Source organism: Rhinatrema bivittatum, chromosome 5, assembly GCF_901001135.1.
Source record: "Rhinatrema bivittatum chromosome 5, aRhiBiv1.1, whole genome shotgun sequence".
Taxonomy (NCBI): domain Eukaryota; kingdom Metazoa; phylum Chordata; class Amphibia; order Gymnophiona; family Rhinatrematidae; genus Rhinatrema; species Rhinatrema bivittatum.
Genome location: NC_042619.1, coordinates 122151168 through 122176038, shown reverse-complemented (window position 1 = coordinate 122176038; position 24871 = coordinate 122151168). Strand labels below are relative to the sequence as shown.

At 42.4% G+C, this 24871-nt stretch overlaps 1 protein-coding gene across 1 annotated transcript in view; it reads left to right on the top strand.

Annotated features, from left to right (window-relative positions):
- The window catches only part of FNDC3A (fibronectin type III domain containing 3A), a 1040529-nt gene that overhangs the window by 110515 nt on the left and 905143 nt on the right, over nt 1-24871 (top strand). Inside the window, 1 exon segment of the mRNA XM_029602861.1 lies at nt 1621-1758. Coding sequence (XP_029458721.1) covers nt 1642-1758 — 117 coding nt within the window. The 5' untranslated portion in view covers nt 1621-1641.

Genomic DNA, 24871 nt, shown 5'->3' with positions numbered 1-24871 from the left:
AGCCTTATGTTAAAGGTAGTAATATTTACAATCAAAGCCAAGCAATTGTCAAACACTGCTAGCAACATATTTACGGGGTGAGAAGCCTTCTTGAAAATTCAGACAATGCTGCTTTACGTGCTTTGCTTTTGGAGTTGGCTGTAGAAACAGTCCTGTGCTTTTTTGATTATGTCTGCATATCAGTATCGCGGATCGTAAAAGTCAGGGCCCATGTTGGTTGTCTGAATCCAGTCATTCTCCCTCCCCTACCCCTCCAGTATTCTAAGCAGTGTTGCAGTTGTGCCAAAAAATCAAGGCTTATTGGTTAAGGGCAATAATTCCCATGCCTTCTATTAAGGGTAGTAACTGCCACACTGTGCAAGTTACTCCCATGCACCTTTTTCTTCATTTCTGTCCTTGAGCCTTTAGGGATCCACATAGTTTATCCCAGTCCCCTTTAAATTCTTTGATGGTTTTTGTCTTCACCACCTTCTCTGGAAGGGCATTCCAGGCATCCATCACCCTCTGTGAAGAAATATTTCCTGATGTTAATTCTGTGTCGTTCCCCCCCCCTAGAGTTTTATTTTGTGACCCAATGTGCCACCTATGACCTCAACTCCAGGAAGCATTCAGGTAAAACATACATAAGCAAGTTAATGCAAAACAAAGTAGTCAGACAAAACAGCTAGACATAATAAAACAGCCTCACATTGCCATCATATTGAGCTCTCATACCAGATCAGGAAAAGCTGAGACAAAAAGATCTTAAGCATTTTCTTAAATGTCTTTGTACATGTAATCAGTCATAATGCTACCGGCAGTGAATTCTACAATGTGGGGCTATGAAACAACCATTTCTGGGGCTGCATGGATCCTTTCTTCAGATATGTGAAAAGAGATTAGTATGAACACAAGGAGCTCATGTGTATAGTCCTCTTTGGATGAATTTGCATAATGACTTATGATGGAGCATTTTGTGCTGCTAATGCCCTCGGAAAGGTTGTTTCCTCAGCTTTCCCTTTATTTCAATCTGTTGAAGCATTAACGGCTAGGGAATGCCTGTTAGCATTAACCAAAAGAGTGACAGAATTCAAGCATGCATGGGACAAACAGATGGCAGTGATAAGCTCGAGGAAGGAAGAGGACCAAAGATTGAGTAGAGTGTTTGCTGACACAGCAAGGACATGAGTACTACCGGTATTCCATCTAAACTGTGTATGTGTGTGCGCACGCACGTAGGTTGTGAACCTCGCTCTTGGCAAAACATAGTGCGCACAAGAAATCTTGATATATGGCTCATAGCATACAGATTTGAATTCAGCTTATAGAAAGTTGCATAAGAAACATTTTTGTGCATTTAGCCTTTCAAATTTTAGAAGGGACATTGGACATAAGCATGCTGGGTGTGGACCATGAGGTTACCTGCCTCTTGCTATTTCTGTATGTTATATTTTCCTCAATGCCTTCCACCCTACATCTGTCCCCCATAGGCAGACATTGTACTTCACTGCCTATGATTTTCTGTTGAATGGTACTGCTTCGATTTGTTCTGAAGTTTTCTACTCTGTAAATTGCATTTGCTTTACTTATAGGCAGATTTTCTAATTCTGTTTTTTCTTATTTTCTTTGTTTTTTTTGTAGAGTTTGAGAGTGAACCTGTAAATGTATGTGTTATCAGTGATGGCAGAACATCCGCTACCACTAGATACTACTCAACTTATAAATAATGAACTTCCTCTTTTACCAGCCCCTATTGTGAATGGAGATGGAGCTCAACAGGTGAGAACATATGAATACTTTTGTACATGAATGTCTTGCTTTCATTAGCTTTCATGAATATCAAAATATCAGAAGCTTGAGAGAAGCTTTCAGAATGGTGCTGAAACAGCAGTGTGAGTTTAAACAAAGGAGCCTGAAACTGCCAGCATTATCACTTAATATAAATTTTTTAAAAAGGGCATTCATATAATCTCATAAGCAAAATATAAAAGTTTACCATGCTTTTCCTCTGAAAATTTTGCTGTTATGGATAGTGCAGCCAAGTACTTCTAAGGTTTTTCATACCATTATATATTATATACAGTGCTGTAAAATAGTTTTACCCAAAGTAGTATAATTTATATATTTTTCTGACAGCAGGCTGAATTAGCCATTACATGAGTGATGTCATCCGGTGGCACTTAACAAACTTGTCTCTGAGCTATATAGCTTTGAGCTCTACTGAGCATGAGTGGGAGTTCCCATGCGGGCATTATCTCGCAAGCCGCCTCTGTCATTTTTTGTCCGAGCTAAAACAGACATGTACTTTGTCTCTTTTCTATTTTTTACTTCAAACTTTTTTCTTCAGAAAACTTATTCTGCTCTGCCTCACTGATTCTGAAGTCACACAAACAGCACTTTTAAGTGCTACCCCAAAAAGAAAGAGGGGAAAGAGTTTCTCTAACAAGAAAATGTTAGGTCAGAAGAAAAAGTCTTTGGTTGTGAGTGGATTCAAGAGCTACTTGGTAGGAAAGTCATGTCCCTCACAGACTGCCATGACTTATTCTACTGTTGTCTGGGATCAAATCATGACCTGAAAAACTGAAGTAGTTTGGATGGATGTCCCGTGGTTATAGCATTCCAGGGCCTTGTGCATGGAAGAGCTCATAAATCTCACAGGATTAGTAATAGATTTTCCTCCCACAGTGCAACACTGTCTGCTTCTTTGAGAAAGCCTTAGAGCTGAAGCTGTTCCAAAAGGTGAAGTTCAGCTGACGGCATGCCATGGAAACACTGGCCCTATCTGTTTTGAAGAAGCAAAATCAATCTTCTGTGTGTGGATTGCGGTTCCAGTGGGCCATCCCTCTCTGGCGCCACTGGTGTTAGGCCTCAGGTCAACACAGTGCATCAAAGCATCAAAAGACTGCATCCATGCATGCCTAAACTGCATCAACGCACTTGAAGCTCAGTGCATTGATGCACTTGAAGCTATTGATGTTCTCAAAGTCATCAATGTACCCAAAGCATGGTGCATTGAAGCACTTTAATATTCAATGCAAGGTGCATCGGTGTACCCTTCCATGATGCATTGATACAAGTTGTAGTGACACACACGATGCATCTTGACTGTTTTGATGCAGCAATGTCTTGTCCTTGTAATGTAGAGTTATATCCGATGTAGGCTATGAAGCATTTCACTCATATTTCACTCCATGATGTACCTGGACTATCCTCAACCATACAGCTTAAAAAGAGCTGACAATCCTTTACATCACCCAGAGGTTCCACATCTTATTCCTGGGATCTGAGAGAGCTGCCTATGCAAAGTACATTAGCCATCTAACATTTGCATAGGAAGGAGTCAGATTGCCCTTACCTCCTTCAATAGTTAGATGACTAACACCTGCAAGGTTGCTAGCAGGTCTTTGATTGCAAACAGCAGATCTTATCTGTTTGAGAATGCCACTGTCCTTAAACCACCTATTACTTTGCAAGACCCTGTTCTAGTTTCAGAAGATGTTTCTCTGCTCACCCCAGGCCAGAGGACATAAGTCTCATGACTGTGTTGTGGGGTTAGTGAGGACTTTCTTTACTTATTCCCAGTTCAGATGGACTGCTCCAGCCCCTCCCTTCAAATCTCACTTCGGCGGTTTCTCAGACTGGAATCCCAAACTCAACTTGGATATGTTTTCATCATTGTTACCTCATATTAGAGAATCTTCATCAACACATTCGATTGCAGCAGAGTCCTGTCATTCGGAGGCAATAGACCTCTAAAGCCCCAACCAGAGGAAAGTCTTTTAGCCAGTCCCCTGGGATTGGACGAGGAATCCACTGGAATATCATTAGATCCTCTGCCAGATCTTCCAGTGCATTCTCCTCCCCCAGAATACCTTACCTATTTTGAAATTTATTGAAAAGTTGGTGGTAGCACTGGGTATTTGTGTCTGCAATCAAGACCTGTGAACAGAATTCCTTGGTTTGCTAAAGATTCTGGATACACCAGCTGAATCTGCTGCCTTACCAGTTCATGACATTCTTAATGCAATACTCTTGAAGTTGTGGGAACCATCTATATCTTGCCTCCCCATTTCTAGAGAACTGGATCTGAAATTTCAAGTTGAACAGTCTCTAGGATTTGGCATAGTACACCTGCCACACCAGTCTGTACTAATGGAGTCTGCTATGGAAAAAGCAAAAAACACACATTTATTCCAATTCCCCACCAGGTAAAGATCACAGACTTGTAGACAGTGTTGGCAAAAGAACATTCCAGAGTGCTATGCTGTCTACCCTCATTGCTATCCATCAGTTCTACATGGTGAAATTCATTCATGATTATCTTCAGAAACTAAAGCCATACTTACTATCCTCTGATCATAATACCTTCTGTTAGTCACTCTAGGACGCAGAGGAAGTAGTTTGACACCTTCTCTTCTCACAGGACAAGCAGGATGGTAGTCCTCACATATGGGTGACATCACAGGATGGAGCCCTGTACGGAAAACTTTTCTGTCAGTTTCTACAAAGCTTTGACTGTCACTGGCACACTGAGTGCACTGAGCATGCTCAGCCTGCAATTATCCCTGTGAGCCACAGGTGTCTCCCTTAGTCTTCTTTATTCCGCTCTGCAGTAAGCATAGCGGTTAGGAGCTCTGTGAGAAATTCTAACACTTTTTCTTCACGGAAATACTTAAACTTTTACTTCACAAACACTTTTCCCTGTACGGGTCTCCCTCCGCGTACGTTTATTCGACGCTTGGTGAGTACTGTGCCCTGTTTTTTCGGTTGGTTCCTGTCACCTGTCTGGCCTGCCAACCGACTGCAGCATGTATGTATTTTTTTTATATTTATTGTAGTTTTTAAATGCTCAAGAATATTATGTAAAAAGCAAAGAAAACAAACATCAGATCCAGTCAATCGTGTAATAAAAATCAATGTATTCGTTCATGAATATACTTTGCAGAAAGCCTGAGGTCATAACTACAATAAAATAGCATTAATCATAACAGGTGCAAAGCTAGGACAATTCACATTTCAACCAACATGAAAGAAAAATTCAAATTCTGGTGTCACCTCAGCAAAAATATCCCTCCACTGCTAAACATTGTAAAGTAACACAAACCCCTACAAAAAGACATCTAGAGCCTTGTCGTTCCATACAATTGCGGCACTGAGTCTCAGGACTCAACAGCGACCTTATAAAAAGCAACAATATAAATACTACATCAGGCTCTAGAACATTAATACATCTCCTACTGGGGTAGCAGAAAAAGCCGGACTACTACAGAGAAACTACACACTAGCAGAAATACTGCACCTCAGTACAAAGGGCAAAACAGATGCTAGACCTTACTTAATATAGAAATGAGACTACAAATTAGAAACAAACATGCAGACAAAATCAAAATAGAAAGCATGATAAACCAGACTCTGAACAGTGGAATACTGAAGAAAGAGCAAAATACAAAAAATATAAGAAATGCATTGATGTACACCTGAAATAAGAATGCTTAAAGCCAACAGCTATAGAAAAGAAAAACTTTTTTTTATTAAAATGCTACAAAATGTAATACCTTGGAGAGAGAGAGGCAGTGTGCTATGCAAAGCACTGATATAACACACTCTCTGAAGTGATTTTACTGATAGCAAGACTATATGTAGGATTTCTACACTTGTTTCATCTACCCCAAACTAGGTTATATAATTGCCAAAATTTCTATAATTGGTTTTCTATTATAAACTAATCTGAATGGACATATGGTAATTTGCTCTTGGCTTCCATGCTAATTATCCTTGTCTTGTAGGTAAATTAGGTAATCTATGGCTCGCAATTAGATGGAATTTAAACTGGCCTTATCTCTGTTCAAAAATATTTTATAATCTTATATTGAATGTAACTGGCCTTGTATCTGTTCAAAATATTCTATAACCTTGTATTTCAGCATCTTTTATCTATCTTGCAGTATCTTTTTGGTCTAGGAAAATAAGTATAAGGCTGAAGCCATAATATTAGTACTTTGAAAAAAAAAGCCTATGATCAAAAACTTAACATGTCAAAAAGTTTCACTGATGCTTCACCTTTTCATGTTTGTGATGGGGGGCTATAAGCACCACAACAGCATATTCCCAAAGATGACATATTCTAATCGCTAAAATCTCAAAATGTTGGTTGTTTTTATTATCTTTGTTGTCTGATCATTGTATTTTCTAATCAGTTGGTCCCAGTCTCTCTTCCTATTTTTCTCTTGCCTGTTATTTCCTAACTAGCAACTGTACCCATTCTACACCCGGGAGGCGAGTCTTTTTATTGGCACATATGCTCTTATATGGAAGCATTAGCTGAAAAGGATAAACTAAATTGTTTTCACCCAGGGCAAGGACGTGGAGGCATATTTGCTAAAGCCAGAGCTGGCAAAGTTTATTGACGAAGCTGTCTCTCGCACTCCCCCACACACATTCTCTCTCACCGGCATCCCCCCCACCCACCCTCTCTTACCTCCCATGCTCTTTCACACACCCTCCCCAGCCCCCTCTTACCAACCATAAGAACATAAGAACATAAGAAAATGCCATACTGGGTCAGACCAAGGGTCCATCAAGCCCAGCATCCTGTTTCCAACAGTGGCCAATCCAGGCCATAAGAACCTGGCAAGTACCCAAAAACTAAGTCTATTCCATGTAACCATTGTTAATGGCAGTGGCTATTCTCTAAGTGAACTTAATAGCAGGTAATGGACTTCTCCTCCAAGAACTTATCCAATCCTTTTTTAAACACAGCTATACTAACTGCACAAACCAAATTCTCTGGCAACAAATTCCAGAGTTTAATTGTGCGTTGAGTAAAAAAGAACTTTCTCCGATTAGTTTTAAATGTGCCCCATGCTAACTTCATGGAGTGTCCCCTAGTCCTTCTACTATCCGAAAGAGTAAATAACCGATTCACATCTACCCGTTCTAGACCTCTCATGATTTTAAACACCTCTATCATATCCCCCCTCAGTCGTCTCTTCTCCAAGCTGAAAAGTCCTAACCTCTTTAGTCTTTCCTCATGCTCTCTGTCACCCCACCTCTCTCACACACACATTCTCTCTCACCGGCATCCCCCCATGCTCTCTCTCTCACCCTCCTGCTCTCTCTCACCCTCCCCTCCCCAACACACTTTCTCTCTCACCGGCATGCCACGGGACCCGCACCGTTTGCAGCGAAGATGAAGGCCCGCCACGCCGTTCGTGGCATGCAGGGGCCTTCCATTTTCGCTTTGAGCAGAAAATAGCAGCGGAGACCCTGGCATTCCACGAACGGAATGCGTCCCGTGGCACATGCTCCGTTCGCAGTGAAGATGAAGGCCTGGGCGCGCCGATTGCGGCACATGGGGGGGGCCTTCCCTTTTCGCCACGAATGGCATGCCGGTCCTTCATCTTCACCGCGAACGGAGCGTGTGCCATGGGACGCGCTCAGTTCGCGGCATGCCAGCGTCTCCTTTGCTATTTTCTGCCTGTCCCACGATGGCCGCTGTCCTTCCAGTTTTGAATAATCTTCCGGCGAGGGAGGAAATCGGCGAGGTGAGGGAGGAAATCTGCGGGAAGGAGGAATTCTGCGCAAAATCTGCATTTCGCAGTAGCGCTGAATTCCCCCAGGAGTACCTCTTGTAGCTGGTGTTTTGACATGGCCGCTGTATGGCATGTTTGAGCCTCCAAGGTGGCCAGGGAGCTGCCTGCACCATCTATCGGCGGGCTGGGGAACATGTGCGAGCACTGACGGACACACTACCAAGCCCGATATATTATGGATTCTTTTTCAGGATCTCTCTTTTTGTTTCTTCTCCTACTGTCTTCCCTTTCTCCTTCACACATACACATAAGCTTATGCTTTCTCTCACAGACTTCCTCAGAAACACCCAAGCTGTCGCTCTCAAATGCTCTCCTACCCCTCCATAAGCTCACTCTCACATTCTCTACCACAATACATTTCAACCCAGTCCTTGGGACATATTTAGCCAGTCAGGTTTTCAGGATATCCACAGTGAATATGCAAATCTCTCTCATACATCTCTCTATGCACAACTATGCAATTGTCTGCAATGTAAGGACTGTACTGCTCAGTTATCTCCCCCTTTTCCAGATCCAAGTTAATTCTCCCTGTTTTATTGTAACTTTCTCACTTCCATCCTATTGTTTACTGTGTTTGAAGTTGGAATATTGATTACTATGTTACCCTCTGCTTTACACACATTGTTAATTGTAAACCGGGTTGATGTGATTCTTGTCATGAAATTCGGTATAAGAAAAATAATAAATAAAATAAATAAATAAATAAATATCTAGTCAAGCTTTTCAGCAGCTCTCCCATACCTCTGGGGTCATACTCTGCTCTTCTAAATCAAGATGATGAAATGTTTTTATCCCAATTTTTCAACTGTCAGCTTCACAGCTTGGATGTTGAAATCTTCATTTACCATCAGACTTATTGGTTTCCTCTAGAAAACCTTCAACTAGAAAAAAACTATGCCTTCAGATAGAAAAGATTTTCCAACTGGTGCCAACATGATTCTATTCCCTTTTTATGTGAGCCTCCACATCTTTTACAATATTTGCTTCACCTCTCTAATTCAGGGCTTGACACTGCCTCACTGAGAGTATACCTGAGTGCCATTGCAGCTTATCACATCTTGTTGGATGACAAACCAGTCTCCATGCGCATCCTCTTTTGTCATTTTTTGAAAGGACTCTGGCATGTCAGATGCTTCATACAGAAGCCTCATGTTCAATTGGATTGCCATGTGGTCCTCTTTCAATTGATGAAGCTTCTTTTGAACCATTGGAATCTGCTCCTTTAAAGTTCTTGTCTTGAAATGTGCTTTTCCTTGTCACCTTGGTGAAAAGAGTTGGTGCGCTCCAGGTTCTTGTCAAATACCCTCTTTACCCTCAGATCTCTTACAAGAGAGTTTGTTCTTCAGACCAACCCAAAGTTTCTACCAAAATAGTCTTAGCTTAACTACCTATCTTCTTCTCAAGGCCCTTTGCGCATGAGGGAGAAAAATCCCTCCATGTTCTGGATTGCAAATGGCCTTGGCATATTACAAAAGATATACTCAGCGTCATAATCAAACTAACCTACTTTTCTTCTTGTACAACCCCAACCTCTTTGGAATAGCAGTCGCCAAATGAACTTTTATCTAATTAGATAGCTGATTGCATCCACTGCTGCTATAACCTAGCAGGACTTCAACTTACAGATGAAGTCAAAGTTCATCAAGTATAAGCATGGCTTCCTCTGTTGCTCATCTCTGAGAAATACCCATTGAAGATATCTGCAAAGCTATGATTTGGTGTCCATTTCATACATTCATGTCCCATTATTCTCCAAGAACAAGCAGGATGGTAGTTATCACACATGGATGGCATCATCAGATAAAGCCTTGATGTAGAAAACTTATGTCAAAACTTCTAAAATTTTGACTAGGCACACTGAGCATTCCCAGCATGTCTTATACCTCGCATCAGTGTGGGGTCTGTCTTCAGTCTCTTTTCTGTGGAGCTATAAGCCTCGCAGTCTGAGCTCACTTTGGCTGTTTCTGGCCTACTGGAAAACTTTTTTCATCGCAGTTTTCAGTATTGTTCCATTTCCGGGTCCCTCTTTGCTTCCCCATAGTATCCTAGTCAGGGTTTTTGGTGTCTCTGGTAAGTTTCCTTTCACAGTCAATTCCCCGCTGCGGCAGCGGTGCCTGCCAGCAATCAACGCCGCTACCTTCGTTTAGTGTCTGCGGTCCCTTTTCTTTCATTCCTTCATGGCCACTTCTGGTTTTCATCAATGCCCTGGTGCCTGAGGACCATGTCCATTACAAATCCTCACGAAACATGTGTCCTCTGCCTGAGGGCATCGCATGACATTCAGAATTGTCACTTGTGCACCCAGATGACCCCAAAGGGACACTGCTTCAACTCGACAAAATGGATCAGCTCTTTGGGTCGAAGTCCAAGCCATTGGCATTGGCAGCATCAGCATCAATGGACATTGGAGCCATAGACATCGGTGGGACCATCAGTGGATAGGGACACCAGAGACCTACCATTGTCTGTCTCCTCCAGGCAGAGGATGCCAGCTTCATAGTTTTTGGCCTTGGCACCAGGGAAAGAACAGTTCCCGTTGATGCAAGGTGCTGGGCGTGGGGATGCACTGGCTTTTACTGCAATGTTCCTGAAGCAACCCCACAGAGAGCACGACCCATCCTCTATCAGTCGAGAATCTGCAACAGTCTTCACCGGTCCTAGTGCCAGTCATCGATTCACCTCGTGGGTCCAAAGAAGAACTGGCAATCGCTCCTTCCTCCAAGTTGACGTTGGCATTGTCAATGTATGAGGTGGAGCTGGATCGTAGAGTCTAGCTGGCCCATGGATTGGGCATTGCAGGACATCGGGCCCGTGACACTGAAGTCACCGGAGCCGATACTGCTCATGCTACTTCTACTGTAGAAGCTCAAAATGCTCATTGGTGAATTACTGACCTAGCTGATGCCGGTTCCTGGGGGGGGGGCACAGAGGCCTCCCACTACTGATATTGTGGTTGTTGCTGGTTCCTCTGAGGAGTAAGCTCCACAGAGGCTGGCAAAGATGGCAAGGCCTGTAGTCCCCTGTCCAGTTCTACTGATGCCTGCACCTCTGGATGAAGGCTGATCACCTAGGGCCCATCCCCTGTAGCATACAGTGGAGGATGAGGGTCACTGTGATCGTTGGAATGATCTGACTGAATGATCTTGAAGGGCTATGATGGTCTCCTGTCAGATTCTTCTCCAGATGAGTGAAGGAAGGCCTCGCCCAAGGACTTGACCTTTGCAGGGTTTGTGAGGGGGGTGGCGGAGGCCATCCCATTTCAACTTTTAACAGAGGAGGATGCCAGGCACAATTCTTGAGACCCTCCAGTTTGTGGGGCGTCCCAAGGAGATCATAGCAGTTCTGGTATATGATATCCTTAAGGAGTTGCTACTGAGGATATGGGAACACCCTCTCACAATGCCTCCCGTTAACAAGAAGAAGGATGGGGTCTACCTCGTCCAGAAGGCTGCTTGATTAGAAAAGCATCAGCTGACTCACCAGTTGGTGGTCAAATCTGCTTTCAAGAGGGCCATGTGCTCTTGGACACATTCCTTGATGACCCTGGGGAAGGACCATAGAGCAATGGATGCTCTTGGGAAGAAGGTGTTCCAAGGCGCCATGCTTATTGCCCGCATAGTTGCCTACCAGCTCTACATGAGCCAGTACTCGTGGGACATCTGGAAGCAGGTGCAGGAGATGGCTGAGCAGCTACCTCAACAGCAGCAAGATACCCTTATGACGCTGGTGCACAAGGGTCTGGATTCCGGAAAACATGAGGTCTGTGTGACCCTACGATGTTTTCGAAATGGCAGCGGGAATCTCTGTCCACAGAATGGCATAGCTGAAGGCCTCAATCTTTGACCAGAGGTACAGGAATAACTCACTGATGTGTTGTGTACTGGAGAGAATCTCTTCGGAAATAGGGTGAGGGATGCTGTGGCCCAACTTCGGGACTACCATGAGATCCTCCAACAACTCTCCACCAGTACACTGGACCTGCCTTCATCCAGAAGGCTGTCGAGATCGGGGCTAAGAGTCTTTCTTCCTTCAGAGGAAGTACTATCTGCCTCCTCGCTGCCATCAACACCATAAGGGCTTCCTTGGCCGTCCTAGGCAGCAGAGACCCCCAAACACTAGCCAACTCCTCAGTCAACTCTGGAGATGGGGTTTTGACTGGGCTATTGGGAGGGTAAGCCAGTTGCCTGTACCCGGGACGATGGACCCTCTGGTTGGGCGCTGCAGTTCTTTGTGAACTAGTTGCCCAGTATAACATCGGACCAGTGAGTTTTGCCCATAGTCTGCCAAGGCCACCAATTAAATCTATTGGGCATTTCACCAAATCGCCCTCTATTCCCATATTGGGGGCCGGTAGTGTATCAGGAGGTACTACAAACAGATCTCTCCTCCCTCGTAAAGCAGTCGAGCCTGTCACACCAGGGCAAAGAGTTATGGGGATTCTGCTCCAAGTGCTTCCTGATTCCAAAGAGAACAGGAGGACTCCATCCCATCCTAGTCCTAAGGGCCTTGAACACATTTCTAAAAAGAGAAGTTCAAAATGGTTTGTTTGGGCACATTGACCCCGTTTTACAAAAAGGGGACTGGCTATGTTTCCTCGACCTAAAGGACACACATACTCATATTGAGATCTTCCCTGGTCAAAGGAAGTATCTCCGATTTGTAGTGAGAGCACAGCACTTCCAGTATCAGGTGTTGCCATTTGGGCTCGTGTCCACTCCATGGGTCTTCACAAAATGTCTGGCCATGGTAGCTGTGCACCTCCACAGTCTGGGAGTACCTGTCTTTCCATATCTGGATGATTGGCTGGTCAAGAGCACTTCTCAGGCAGGGGCTTATCAGGTCCATGTGCTTGGCCATTCGAGTGTTGGAGTCACTAAGGTTCATTCTCAACTGCCCAGAGTCCCATCTCAGCCCATCACCTCAATTGAACTTCATAGCAGCCCTGCTAGACATGGCTTAGGCCAAGGTCTTTCTGCCTCTCCCGAGGGCCGTCGCTGTGGAGATTTATTGTTGCAGAGTTTCAACAGCCAGCAGGTGCTGCCTGGCACATGTTGACGTTTCCAAATGCATAGAGCCCCATGGACCCTGAAATCACAGTGGTGCTAGGCCACTCAGAGCCTCCAGGATTGCATCAGAGTCACCCCCATCTTTCCAGGACTCATTGTCCTGGTGGCAAGTACTTTCCAATCTGTAACAGGGGATTTCGTTTTGGAGTCTCCCCACTCAAATTGTCCTAACCACGGATGCATCTACCCTTGAGTGGGGAGCTCATGTAGATGAACAGAGTACCCAGGTTCTTTGGTCCGCTCAGGAACGTTCGTATCAAATCAACTTCCTGGAGCTTCAGGTGATCAGGTACGCACTATGGATTTTCTGAGATCAACAAGGTTGTCCTGATCCAGACAGACAACCAGGGAGGCACGGTTCATACCTCCTGTGTTGGGAAGCGGTCCAGATATGGCTGTGGGCCCTGTCCCAAGGGATAGTTCTCAGGGCCATGTACCTGGCCGGGACAGAGAACATGGTAGCGGATAGAATGAGTTGAGCATTCAGACCCCACAGTGGTCCTGGACCAGAGGGTAGAAAATCGGATATTCCACCTCTGGAGGAGCCTGGACATAAATTTGTTCATGTCCCTCTGCAACAGGAAGGTGCCTCGGTTCTGCTCTCTGCATAGGATAGACAGCAAACCAGTGTCGGACTCCCTAGTGTATCATTGGGGAAAGGATCTTCTGTATGTGAATCCTGCGTTTCCCTTAGTAGCAAAGACTCTCTTGAAGCTTTGCGAGGGCAAAGCGATTGATTCTCATAGCCCCTCATTGGCCAAGACAGTTCTGGTTTCCTCTCCTTTTGGGAGTTGTCCATCCAGAGACTTATCAATTTGGGGACTTCCCCAGATCTCATCTCTGAAGACCAAGGCAGGCTGCGACATCCCAACCTTCAGGCCCTGTCGCTTACAGTCTAGATGGTGAGAGGATAATCTTGCAGCCGCTTGATCTTTCAGAGGATGTCGTGGGTCCTGGTGGCTTCTAGAAAGCTTTCCACTAGAAAGTCCTATGGACTGAAGTGGAGGATGTTTTCCATGTGGTGTGAGCAGATAGCCCTAGATCCATTCTCCTGCCTCATACAAAAACTGCTTGATTACCTTCTATACATATTGGAGGCTGGCTTAAAACTCAACTCCATTAGAGTTCATTTTAGTGCAGTTGGCACATACCACCTAGGTGTAGATAGAATGCCTATCTCTGTACAGCCTATAGTTGTAAGCTTCATTCAGGGCCTGCTTCAATTGAAGCCTCCCCTAAGGCCTCCTGCTGTGTATTGGGATCTCAATGTGGTTAGCTCAAAGCTCCTTTTGAGCATCTGTGCACATGTGACCTGAAATTCCTGACCTAAAAGTTCCTATTTTTGTTTGCGATCTCTTCAGTGCGCAGGGTTAACGAGCTCCAGGCCTTAGTGACTTATCCACCTTATACTAAGTTTTATCACAACATGGAGGTCTTGCATTTGTACCCTAATTTCCGGTCTGAGGTGGTGACTTATTTCCATCTTAATCAGTCTATCATCCTTCTAACATTCTTTCTCAGGCCTCATTCATACCAAGGCGAACAAGCACAACTAGGGGTGGGGGTATGTAGAAGTCCACAAAATCATGAAAGGACTTGAACAAGTTAATGTAAATTGGTTATTTTCTCTCTCAGATAATAGAACCACCAGGGGGCACTCTGGAGGAGCAGAGGTGATATGATACAGACTTTCAGATACTTGAAGGGTTTTAATGATCCAAAGACAACGACAAACCTTTTCTGTTGGAAAAAAATCAGCAGAACCAGGGGTCACGACTTGAAGCTCCAGGGAGGAAGACTCAGAACCAATGTCAGGAAGTACTTCTTCACGGAGAGGATGGTGGATGCCTGGAATGCCCTTCCGGAGGAAGTGGTGAAGACCAAAACTGTGAAGGACTTCAAAGGGGCATGGGATAAAAACACTGTGGATCCATAAAGTCTAGAGGATGTAAATGAAGAGAGGGTGGCTTGTGGGAATGACGGCTACTACCTGGAGATAATACCTTTATTCAATAAACATACACACGGTTAATGCGACTCCAACATTGCTCTATGCTTCAACGGCAAGAGGAAATGTGGAAAAAAAAAATGGATTTGCATTCACAAAAAAGCGGGGAGTAGCTTGCTTGTTATGGTGGTTACTACCCCAAACCAAATAAGCCTGATACTTCACTTTCAATGCATATCCAATGTAGCTCTCTGCTTCAATGGCAGGGGGGAATGAATGAAAAGATAATTATATTCAGACAACAACCAACAAGGATTGAATTACATAGTCTGGGTAAACAAATAAGCATGGGCGTAGCTTGCTTGTTACGGTGGTTACTACCCCACATCAGTTAAGCCTGATACTTCACTTCAATGCATATTCAGCTTAGCTCTCTGCTTCAATGGCAGGGGAGGGGGAGGGTGAAGAAAAGTGGATTTATATTCAGACAACAACCAACAATGACTGAATTGCACAGGCTGGGTAAACAAGCATGGGAGTAGCATGCTTATTGAGGCAGTTACTACCCCTAACAATCAAGCTAGATACTTCTCTTAGATGCAGCTCCAGCACTACTCTCTACATTAATGGCGGGGGTGGAAGGGAATTGGAACCAAAAGGTTACTAAGGGCCAAAGAGTAACAGTTAAGTATGAGAAAAAAACAAGTGTGAAAGCTTTCTGGGCAGATTGGATGGGCCGTTTGGTCTTCTTCTGCCGTCATTTCTTTGTTTCTGTGTTTCTATGAAGTTAGCAAGTAGCTCATTTAAAACAAATAGAAGAAAATTATTTTTCACTCAGTGCATAGTTAAGCTCTGGAGTTTATTTCCAGAGGATGTGGTTACAGCAGCTAGTGTAACTGGGTTTTAAAAAGGTTTGGATAAGTTCCTAGAAGATAAATCCATAAACTGCTATGACTGTAATTAATAAGCAATAGTAGCTTGTGATTTATCTAATGTTTGGGTACTTGCCAGGTACTTGTGATTTGGCCACTGTTGGAAACAGGATTCTAGGCTTGATGGACCCTAGGTCTGACCCAGTATGGCATGTTTTTTGTTCTTATGGATTACAAGTGAACCTTGTCCATCTATCTGGAGTGGACAAAAGTCCATAGACAGTTCACCCAACGTTTTGTATCTTTTGATAAGAATAGGTTGGATGTTGCCGTTTCCAGACACTATCAAATTGGCTAGCAGATTGCATCTCCTGTTATGCCCAGGCAGGACTGAATCTTAGGGGTCATGTCCAGGCTCATTCTGTCAGAGCCATGGCAGTGTTGGAGGCCCACTTGCGAGCAGTTCCCGTGGAGGAGATATGCAAGGCTGCTACATGGAGTTCCTTCCACACATTCACATCACATTACTGTCTGGATAGGGATGGCCGACATGATAGTAGGTTCAGCCAATCTGACTTTCAGAATCTGTTTGAGGTGTAGATCCCAGCTTTCCCAACCTAAGGCAGGTTGTTTGGGTTCAGGCTGTCTCCCTCTCTGTTACCAACAGGACCAGTGATGGTGTGCCTGTTGGCATCTGGTTAGGTGTCTGTTGGTCCCTTTTTGTCTTGGAGAGCAGCCTGTAGCTAGGGATTCACCTATTTGTGAGGGCTACCATCCTTGGCAGAGTTGCTTACCTGTAACAGGTGCGCTCTGAGGACAGCAGGATGTTAGTTGTCACAAAACCTGCCCACCACCCTGTGGAGTTGTTTCTCCTATTTATTTTAACTGTAATTCCATATTATGAGTCTGAAGAGGGACCACGTGTGGACGCTTAATATAGGGCATGCTATACATGCCCAGTGTGCCTAGTCAAAGTTCTAGAAACTTTGAGATAAGTTTTCTGCATTGGGGTTCTGTCTATCATCCATGTGTGGGTACTAACATCCTCTTGTCCTCAGAGAACACCTGTTACAGGTAAGCAACTCTGCTGATCTCAGGATGGAACTTTGATGTCAAAGAATCTAGAGTTTTCAGCATGTTCTAGTGAGCATGTGCAGCTGTAGGCACCTCCCTGTCTCCCAAGCAGGACACCTCAGTCTTTTTTCTGCAGAGCTTGTAAGACATGGTTCTTGGCTGTCTCCCGCACAGCTACTGCAGAGAAAGTTGTGGAGCTACAGATGCTGTTTTTCTGGTAGAGCCTTGCAAGTTTTTGTTTTCCCTTTATTTCCCTTTCGGTAATTTGTTTATTTTTCCACTTTTTTTTTTTCATGTTTGTTGGAGATTTTACTTACAACATATACATACAAACGGCACTTTGAAAATTGAAGGCAAATACTACTTATTTATTTATTTATTTATTTAAAATTTTTATATACCGGCATTCATGTTGCAAACACATCATGCCGGTTTACATATAACAGGGGTGTACAGTGAACAATTCAATAACCTATGTGTGTAGAAGGAAGCAGTTACAAATAACAAGGTAAAAGAACTTACAATATACAATTACAATATACAATATGTTTGCCCACCAGAGATTTAAACAGATGTATATGCTTCTTCACAGAGTGGAAAGCTTTAAATCTCCCTTCTTTGGAAATTCCCCTCCCATTTCCCTTCCCTAACCCACCCCCTTACCCATTGTTTATCTACATTCCATAATGCACATTCTGTATTCCTTATACTGTATTTGTGTGTAATCTAGTAGATACCACAGTTAGAAACTGGAAAACCTTTTCAATGCAGCAAAAGCCCATTACTAATCTCCACGAGGGTCTGTCTGGTCTCTCTCCGGTATCCCTCCATAGCCTCCAAGCGCGAGTGGTGATGGCGGGAGAAAGCCCCTACTCATGTTGTTGTATTTTGCTCAATGTATCCTTGATCGAGGGTGACAGTTGTGAAATGGCCTCCAAACCTTTTGCATAGCATGATAACTTTTAGGGGAACTCATTTTGGCAGAAAGAAATTTGTAAGTAAACAGTTCAATCAGCTGTTGAGACCATAATTCAAATAAGGGGGGATATTGGGTATCCAATTTACTAATATCAATTTCTTGCTGATGAGCCCCATTTTCTTAACCAGGAGCATGCTGTCCGTCCCTATTGCAAACTCAAGGGAAAGCGGAGTCCCAAAAAGCCATACGTTTGGGTCTATGGAAAGAGTGCGTCCCAATATCATAGTTGCAAAACTTCCCACCTGATGCCAAAATTGTATTTTTGGGCAGGACCAAAACATATGGACATAGTCCCCCGGGGAATTACTATATTTTAAACACTTACCGAAGGGGCTTGACGTGCCTTATGCGCTTTGAAAGGGGTCCAATAATAGTGCCACAGAAATTTGAAGTGCGTTTCGCGAAGAATAACATTTTTTGCGAAGGACATGGTTTCGGAAAAGCATTTCTTGAATTCAGAAAGAGAGAGGTGAAAGTCTGGCCAGTCTTTCCACCTCTGGTAAATAGTGTGTATCCCCTCATCTTGAACTGCGTCTAGTAGGGCTTTATGAAATGATGATATTGAAGGTTTTTGGCCTCTTTTTGATGAGTCCAAAACTATCCTCCGAAGCAAGAAAGTCGAAGGTACTTCTCGAATTGTTACCCTTTTGTTCAATGAAGTGTCTCGCTTGCAAGTAAGCATAAAAGTGTTGATTAGGTATTTGATATGTCTCTTGGGGTTCTTGAAAGCTAAGCATCTTTTTGGTAAGAGGAGAGAAAATTTGATAAAAAATAGATCAGCCCCTTCGACTTCCAGGCATCAAAAACGGATTTCTCTAAACCTGGGAGAAATAATGGATTACTGCTAAGTTGTAAAAGATGAGATAGTGGAGGGGTGACCTACCTGTCTGCACAAAAAAGACCATGCTTTTCTACAGGCTCCTATTAATAAGTGGGTTTTCAAACTAGTTGGGATTCCCTGGGATAGAGATTGTATTGTATAGTTAAGGGAGGGAGTCCCATAGCAGCGTGTACGGCAAGAAGTCAGATGAATCGCTTATGAAGTCTCATATCCAATGTAGCATACAGGCTAAGTTGTACTGCCTTAAATTCGGGCAACCAAGACCTCCCTTGCACAAGGGGTCTAGAAAGTACCTGCAGTGGGAGATGGGCTCTCTTGCCCCTCAACAAATATAATCTAAGGAGTTTTTCAAGTACCCTATAATCTTTTTTTTTTTTTTTTTTTTTAAGATCCAAAGTGGGACCATTTGGAGTATGTTAGAGCCATTTGGGGACTATCATCATTTGGTAGAGGTGGATTTTACCCCATATGGTCAATGATAGGTTCCTCCAATTTGACAAGGCCTTGGACATGCCTTCTATAAGTGGAGAGATGTTTATAGTGTGTCTAAAGTGGCTGGTATTCGGATTCCCAGGTATTTCATGGCCCCCGATACCTGGCCACTGCTGTTGGAGGCTGCCACATTCATCTAGAGCTTCTGATTTATCTGCTGTTAGTTTGTATAAATATTTGTTTGAATGGTCCAAGTGCCACCAGTAGCTTGCTTATTTTATTTTCTCTGTTCTATATCTGTATGATTTTATATAGGAAAAAAAACTCTGCATCCTTTTAACAGCGTGATATAAATACATTTTTTGTCTAGCTCATGAACTGATAAGTTTAAAGCTGATTTATTTCTGTAAAGTTAATTTGCTAGCTGATGCCCCCACTTGATTACATATCCATATATAAAGATAGAAACCAGGAGAAAATGCACTGGCTTTTATCTCAGAATTAGAAAGGCTAAATAAAAAATTATGGAATTAAAGGGGAATATATTTAGATGCTCTGTTCTCTTAAATCCTAACCTTCTGTTGACTGACGTTAGATGATCCAGAAGCAGATGCTGCTGCAGCTATTTGTTGATTTAGTTTCTATGGTGACATGATACATTCGTCTACAGCAGGAAGCTTACTGTACATTGGCTAATTTGATAGGAAGCAAATCTTGAGGTAGGTATTGATGACTGCACTGATAATTGGTCATACCTTTCACATTCTGCCTCCAAGCATATTATAGATGCGTAGATTGAGAAGGAAAGAGTCAGATACTACCAGAAATGGAGTTAATGTTAGGTTGCCCTGTTCAATACAGAGAGGCCTGGTGTCCTGCATGTCAGTGAAGATTACTTCAGTATTTAGCGAAAGGCACAGTTTAAAACATCTGGAGTGGGAACTGTTGAATCTTCTAACAGCCTTTGTTACTGTGGTAGCACAAACTGAGTGATCGAAATAAAAGGATGCGAGCAACAGTAAGTGAAAGTACTAAGGCTTTTAAAATGGTTTACTAGATTAAGCATGTCAGCAATTGAAATCTTGATTGAAGATATTAACTAGTGTCCACACTGTTATGTTATGAACACATGCCCTGGAGATTGTGAATGCAGATTACTGAGCTGCCAGTCCTGTGTGAAGTTGAAGGAAAATGAGAGCTAATTTGTCAGTTCAACATAAAGCAGTGCTGTATGTTTTAAGGATACAGTACATGCCTTTTGCAAATGAATTAATTATATATTCTATACTGCTTATAGGAATTTTGGAATGTATTCTTATTTTTGAGACAGGCACATTCTCTAGTTTCATTGGAATTTGTGTTTTCTTTTTAATTGACCATGTCTTGCCTAGCTTGTTTATTTGGAATGCATATTGCATAAATTTCTATATCTTAATATCTGCAGATTACATTTTTTATTTTGCTGTCCTGTAGGTTGTCTTCACAATACTGTAGTTACAGCACATCTTATTTTCTATATTGATATTTCTATATTGAAAATTGTCTAGTTTGCAGAAACAATATTTCTTAAATTTCATGCAGGATTATAAATTTCAGAATGTTTTTGAAAATCTTATACACTAAAAATGTATTAGAAGGATAAATCTTAATCTTGGAGAAATACTAAAACATTGCTTACAGAGCATTAGGTAAGTGTATTTGATGCTTTTGTAAAGAGATAATTTGTTGCATTATATTAAATTAATCTTATGGTCCCTGGATATCTATATTGCCCATATATATGGTGTTTACTGCTTCAGTATCCAACAGTAAACGTAAAGTTCCTGCATAATTGCTTGCAAAATATAAATGTATTTAATGCAGTAAAAATGGTCTGAGTTTTTTGCCATTTACCACTGGCATTTTTCTGTACTGAGTCCACATGAAACTACATTAATTTCAGCATCTGGTTGAAAATTAAAGCTAAGGAATATGCATTACTGTTTTATGGTAGTGTGAGAATGAGCTAACATTGGACACATCTGGTGGTAATGGTGGGGGCAGAGTTGGGGATTAAATTGTTGAATGACCTTTTTCCATTTGCTGTCTCAGGATATAAATATGCATGTTACAAGACTTTGCTTCATGTTCATGTATATTGATGTGATAGTCCATTGTGACAAAAACATTTGAATGTTTACTTATGAAAAATGTCAAAGAAAAGGAGAAAACATTTTTTTAAACTCTGTAGTCCTTGAATTAAAAAATCTTGAATAGTAAAATACTAGAATATTCTTGTGCATTGCTATTTGTACTTATGAGTAGGTTCTAATTCAGGGGTACTCAAACCAGTCCTCAGGCACACCCAGCCAGTTGTGTGCTGAGGAAATCCCTAATGAAGATGCATGAAAAATATTGTATGTATGTAAATATTTCTCATGCTTATTCATTAGGCATATCCTGAACACATGACTGGGGGGGGGGGGGGGAGGACTGGTTTGAGCACCCCTGTTCTAATTTAATACTGTGTAATATAAACAAGATGACATTTAAAAATGTGTGGGCCCCAAATTAAAAAAAAAAACAAAAAACTGTGCCTTTGCCTTCACCCATACAAGTATCACTTTACAAGGCCTTAAAAGCTTGTGGTGATAATGCAGTGAATCACTGTTCTCAAGTTGGGTATTTATGTATTTCATTGCCTTATTAGAAATGCCTTCTATATAGAATTAACACTAGGAAATTTCATTTGTGTCATACATTTATATCTGTTCTCAAGTTTACCAATTCACAAAATATTTCCTTAGTTACAGCTGACAGCTAGGCTTCACCTTTGTAAAATTGTGGAAAAAATATCTAAAAGTTATTGCTTAAGCTAAATGATACCTTGGAGCTTGAGAGACTCTTTGGATTCACCTCACCTACAGATCGATGCAATATAGTGTGCTCTGCTGAGTGCACGGCTTTACAGGTGCTTGGATGTGCGTTTTGGATGTGTGTCCAAAACCCCTTAAGCAATAAGGAGATTAGCGTGTCCAAAACGTGTCCAAACCAGTGCAAAGTCAATAGCACTCATCACATGTAAATTCATGTTGATGAGGCAATTAGCTATTACCCCTGATGTGTGCAAAAAAAAAAAAGTGCACTCGATGCACATTTTTACTCTAAAAAAAAATTAACGCCTGCTCCAGGGCAGGCATTAATTCTTGAGCCCCAAATGTTTACAGAAAAGCAGAAAATGCTGCTTTTCCGTAGTTTTTCTGACTTAATATCATGGCGATATTAAGTTGGAGGAACAGAAAAAAGAACTGTGAAAAAAACAGAACAAGTGTCGCTGGCAGTCAGGTTAGGAAAATGGATGCTTAATTAACGAGTTTCCATCTTCCTAACCCATGGCTGTGCACGGATTAGGAAAACAGATGCTCATAAAATTGGGTGCCTGTTTTTCTATCCCGCTGACAGCCACCTCTCCTGGGTGCCTGTGCCGAGGAGGTGTTAGGGATGCAAAATTTTCCCTAGCGCTTCCTTTTTATGTTTAAATCTATTTATTGTGAAAGTAAAAACAGTCTAACAAGCAGAGGCCGATGATTGTGGACTCTGCAACGCCTCGGCTATCTATAGCAAAAGGTACAGTTCAATTGCGGTACAATACAAATTCTTCCTCACCCTTGCCCTTGGCATACATTAAGATAATCCTCGGTCGAATCACTAACTTAGCTGATAGTGTCTACCAATTGTGGTAGCTTAATATCATTTAGATTTAAACTATGTGCTATAACAGATATGAGGCATATAAAGGTCCCATATTTGCAGGAATGGCTGGTGTTTTCAAGACATTTCCAAACGCTCTATACATTTTTCCATAAGGCAGGTTTGGAATAACATGTTCTTTAAGTGTCCAATGGTTGGAGGGTTGTCACTCGTCCAGTGTTGGAGAATTCATTTCTTAGCTAGCAAAAGAGCTTTGCAACACCATAATTTGATATATCAATTAGAAAATGTACAAGAATGCAGGTCATCAAATAGGAACACTTTTACTTCTAAAGGTAATAGCAGTTTTGTAACTGTGTACACATATTCCTGTACCCCATTCCAAAATAATTGGAGAGCAGTACACATCCAAAAATTATGTCCTAGTGTCCCAGTACCCTCTTTACATTTCAGGCAAATTACCGAGGACATTAAATGACACTTGAATACCTGGGACTGAGAGCAAAAAGCCCGAAGCAAAAATTTGAATTGAGTCTCTCGAAGGGCAGCTTGAGTAGTAGTAGTGCGCCCTCTTGACGCAAATATACGTAGAGACTCCTCCGTGAGATCTGTATGTAATTCTCTATTCCAAGCATAAACCGCCACCCCAAGACCAGGTTCTCTGTAAGGATTCCTTAACATTTTGTACCAGAAAGAAATAGAATAGCGCTCCGGATCCTCCACTTCAAAAAGCTCTAACATTATTTCCTGCTGATCATCACCCAGGGCGGTTAGATCCAACGAGCGCATACATAGCTCAAAACTCTGTGAAGCGCCTTAGTAAGCCCTCGTCTGTATGCACCTGCTGTATAGTATGGATACCCTTCAGTGTCCATTCATGAAAGGACTGGGAAGAAGAACCTGGGCTGAAATTCGCATTCCCCAGGATGGGTAAAAAAATGGGATATACGATGGTCAGTTTTAACCGGTCTGCAATACCAATGCCATGCTTTTATAATAGGGATTATAAAAACATTGCCCTGTAAATAAGATGGCAGGCGTGTGCACGATCGATGTAAAATATTGCGAATCATAAGGGGGGCAAGCATGGCGGATTCAATGGATAGGGAGTATAAAAAGATGACCCCATCAACCAGTCCCCTGCGTGTCTAAGACTGCAAGCTCCATTATAAAATCGGAGATTTGCCAACTCCGCCCTCCGTGTTCCCAAGCCACCATGAGTCGTGCTAGGCGTATACATGGTCGAGCTTTGCACCAGAGAAATCTACACATTTGCTTTTCAATCGCGCTTCCTTTTTATCATGGCATCCCATTTAAATATTAAATTGGGAGCCTGGGAGAGGTGGGTTGGCGTGTTGAGAGCAGGTGCTCAATCATGAGCGCTCATTGAACACGAACCAATAATGCATCAGCCTGCTAGTGTGTGGACACCTCTCCTGCTGCTGCTTCCATTGCTCAGCTAAAAGATGAGACATGCTTTATTAATGTTTGCTTTGACCACTAAACTTTTGAAAATCTTACATTCCAGAAGAAATGCACTGCGATTTTTGATGATCAGTATGATCTTCATTTTGCTGTCTTTACTTTTTGGTTTGTGTTTGTGTACAGTAGTAGCTAGTCATGGCACAGAACCAAATATCCCTGAAGCCAGCCTATATATTTTTCATACAACATGAGAAAAAATGGCATGGACCAAATATCTTGTCATTTGACTCTTTAAATAGCTCAGTTCAGTAATTTGCAAATTAGAAAACTTTGTGATAAATGTAATATATTTTTCTCACTTTTGTTCTTATGAAAAAATTCTATAGGCACTGAATTTTTGTATTCAGTGTCTAGAGAAAATTTTATTTTAATTTAATGTCTAAGATTTAAAAAGGTAAAGCAAAGCTAAGGTTCTGTTCACTAAGGTTTTGTCACATTGACACCAATGAAAGGATGTCCTCAATATAGCTCTACTTTCTAGCATGTAGACAAATGGACTCGGGACCCTGTAGTTTATGCACCTCTGCCTGCAGATGGAGATGGATCAAACTGATATAACAATACTCCTGCAGTGATATCAACCTGCCAATATTCTCTGTCTCCAGCAGATGGGTGTGTATTTCCCTACTGGGGATTGCTTCAGATTTTAGGAGGAGAATTTTATAAAGAAAAGAAAAAGCCTCACTTTTCTGCGATGATACCAAATGGTCCCTCCCCTAGTTGAGAATTCCTGAGGTGATTTCCATGGTCCCTCAGATGTGTGCCTTAGTTCGATAGCTGGATTTTCAGCTGGCGTGGACTTAGCTGATTGTACAGCTTAAAGGCAGTGGGTGCAGAAAGCTGAGTGCTGTGTTGACGGCAGATGCCTTCTCTCCCTGCAGCCGGAGACAGTCTCTGTACTCAGCTGGGAAGG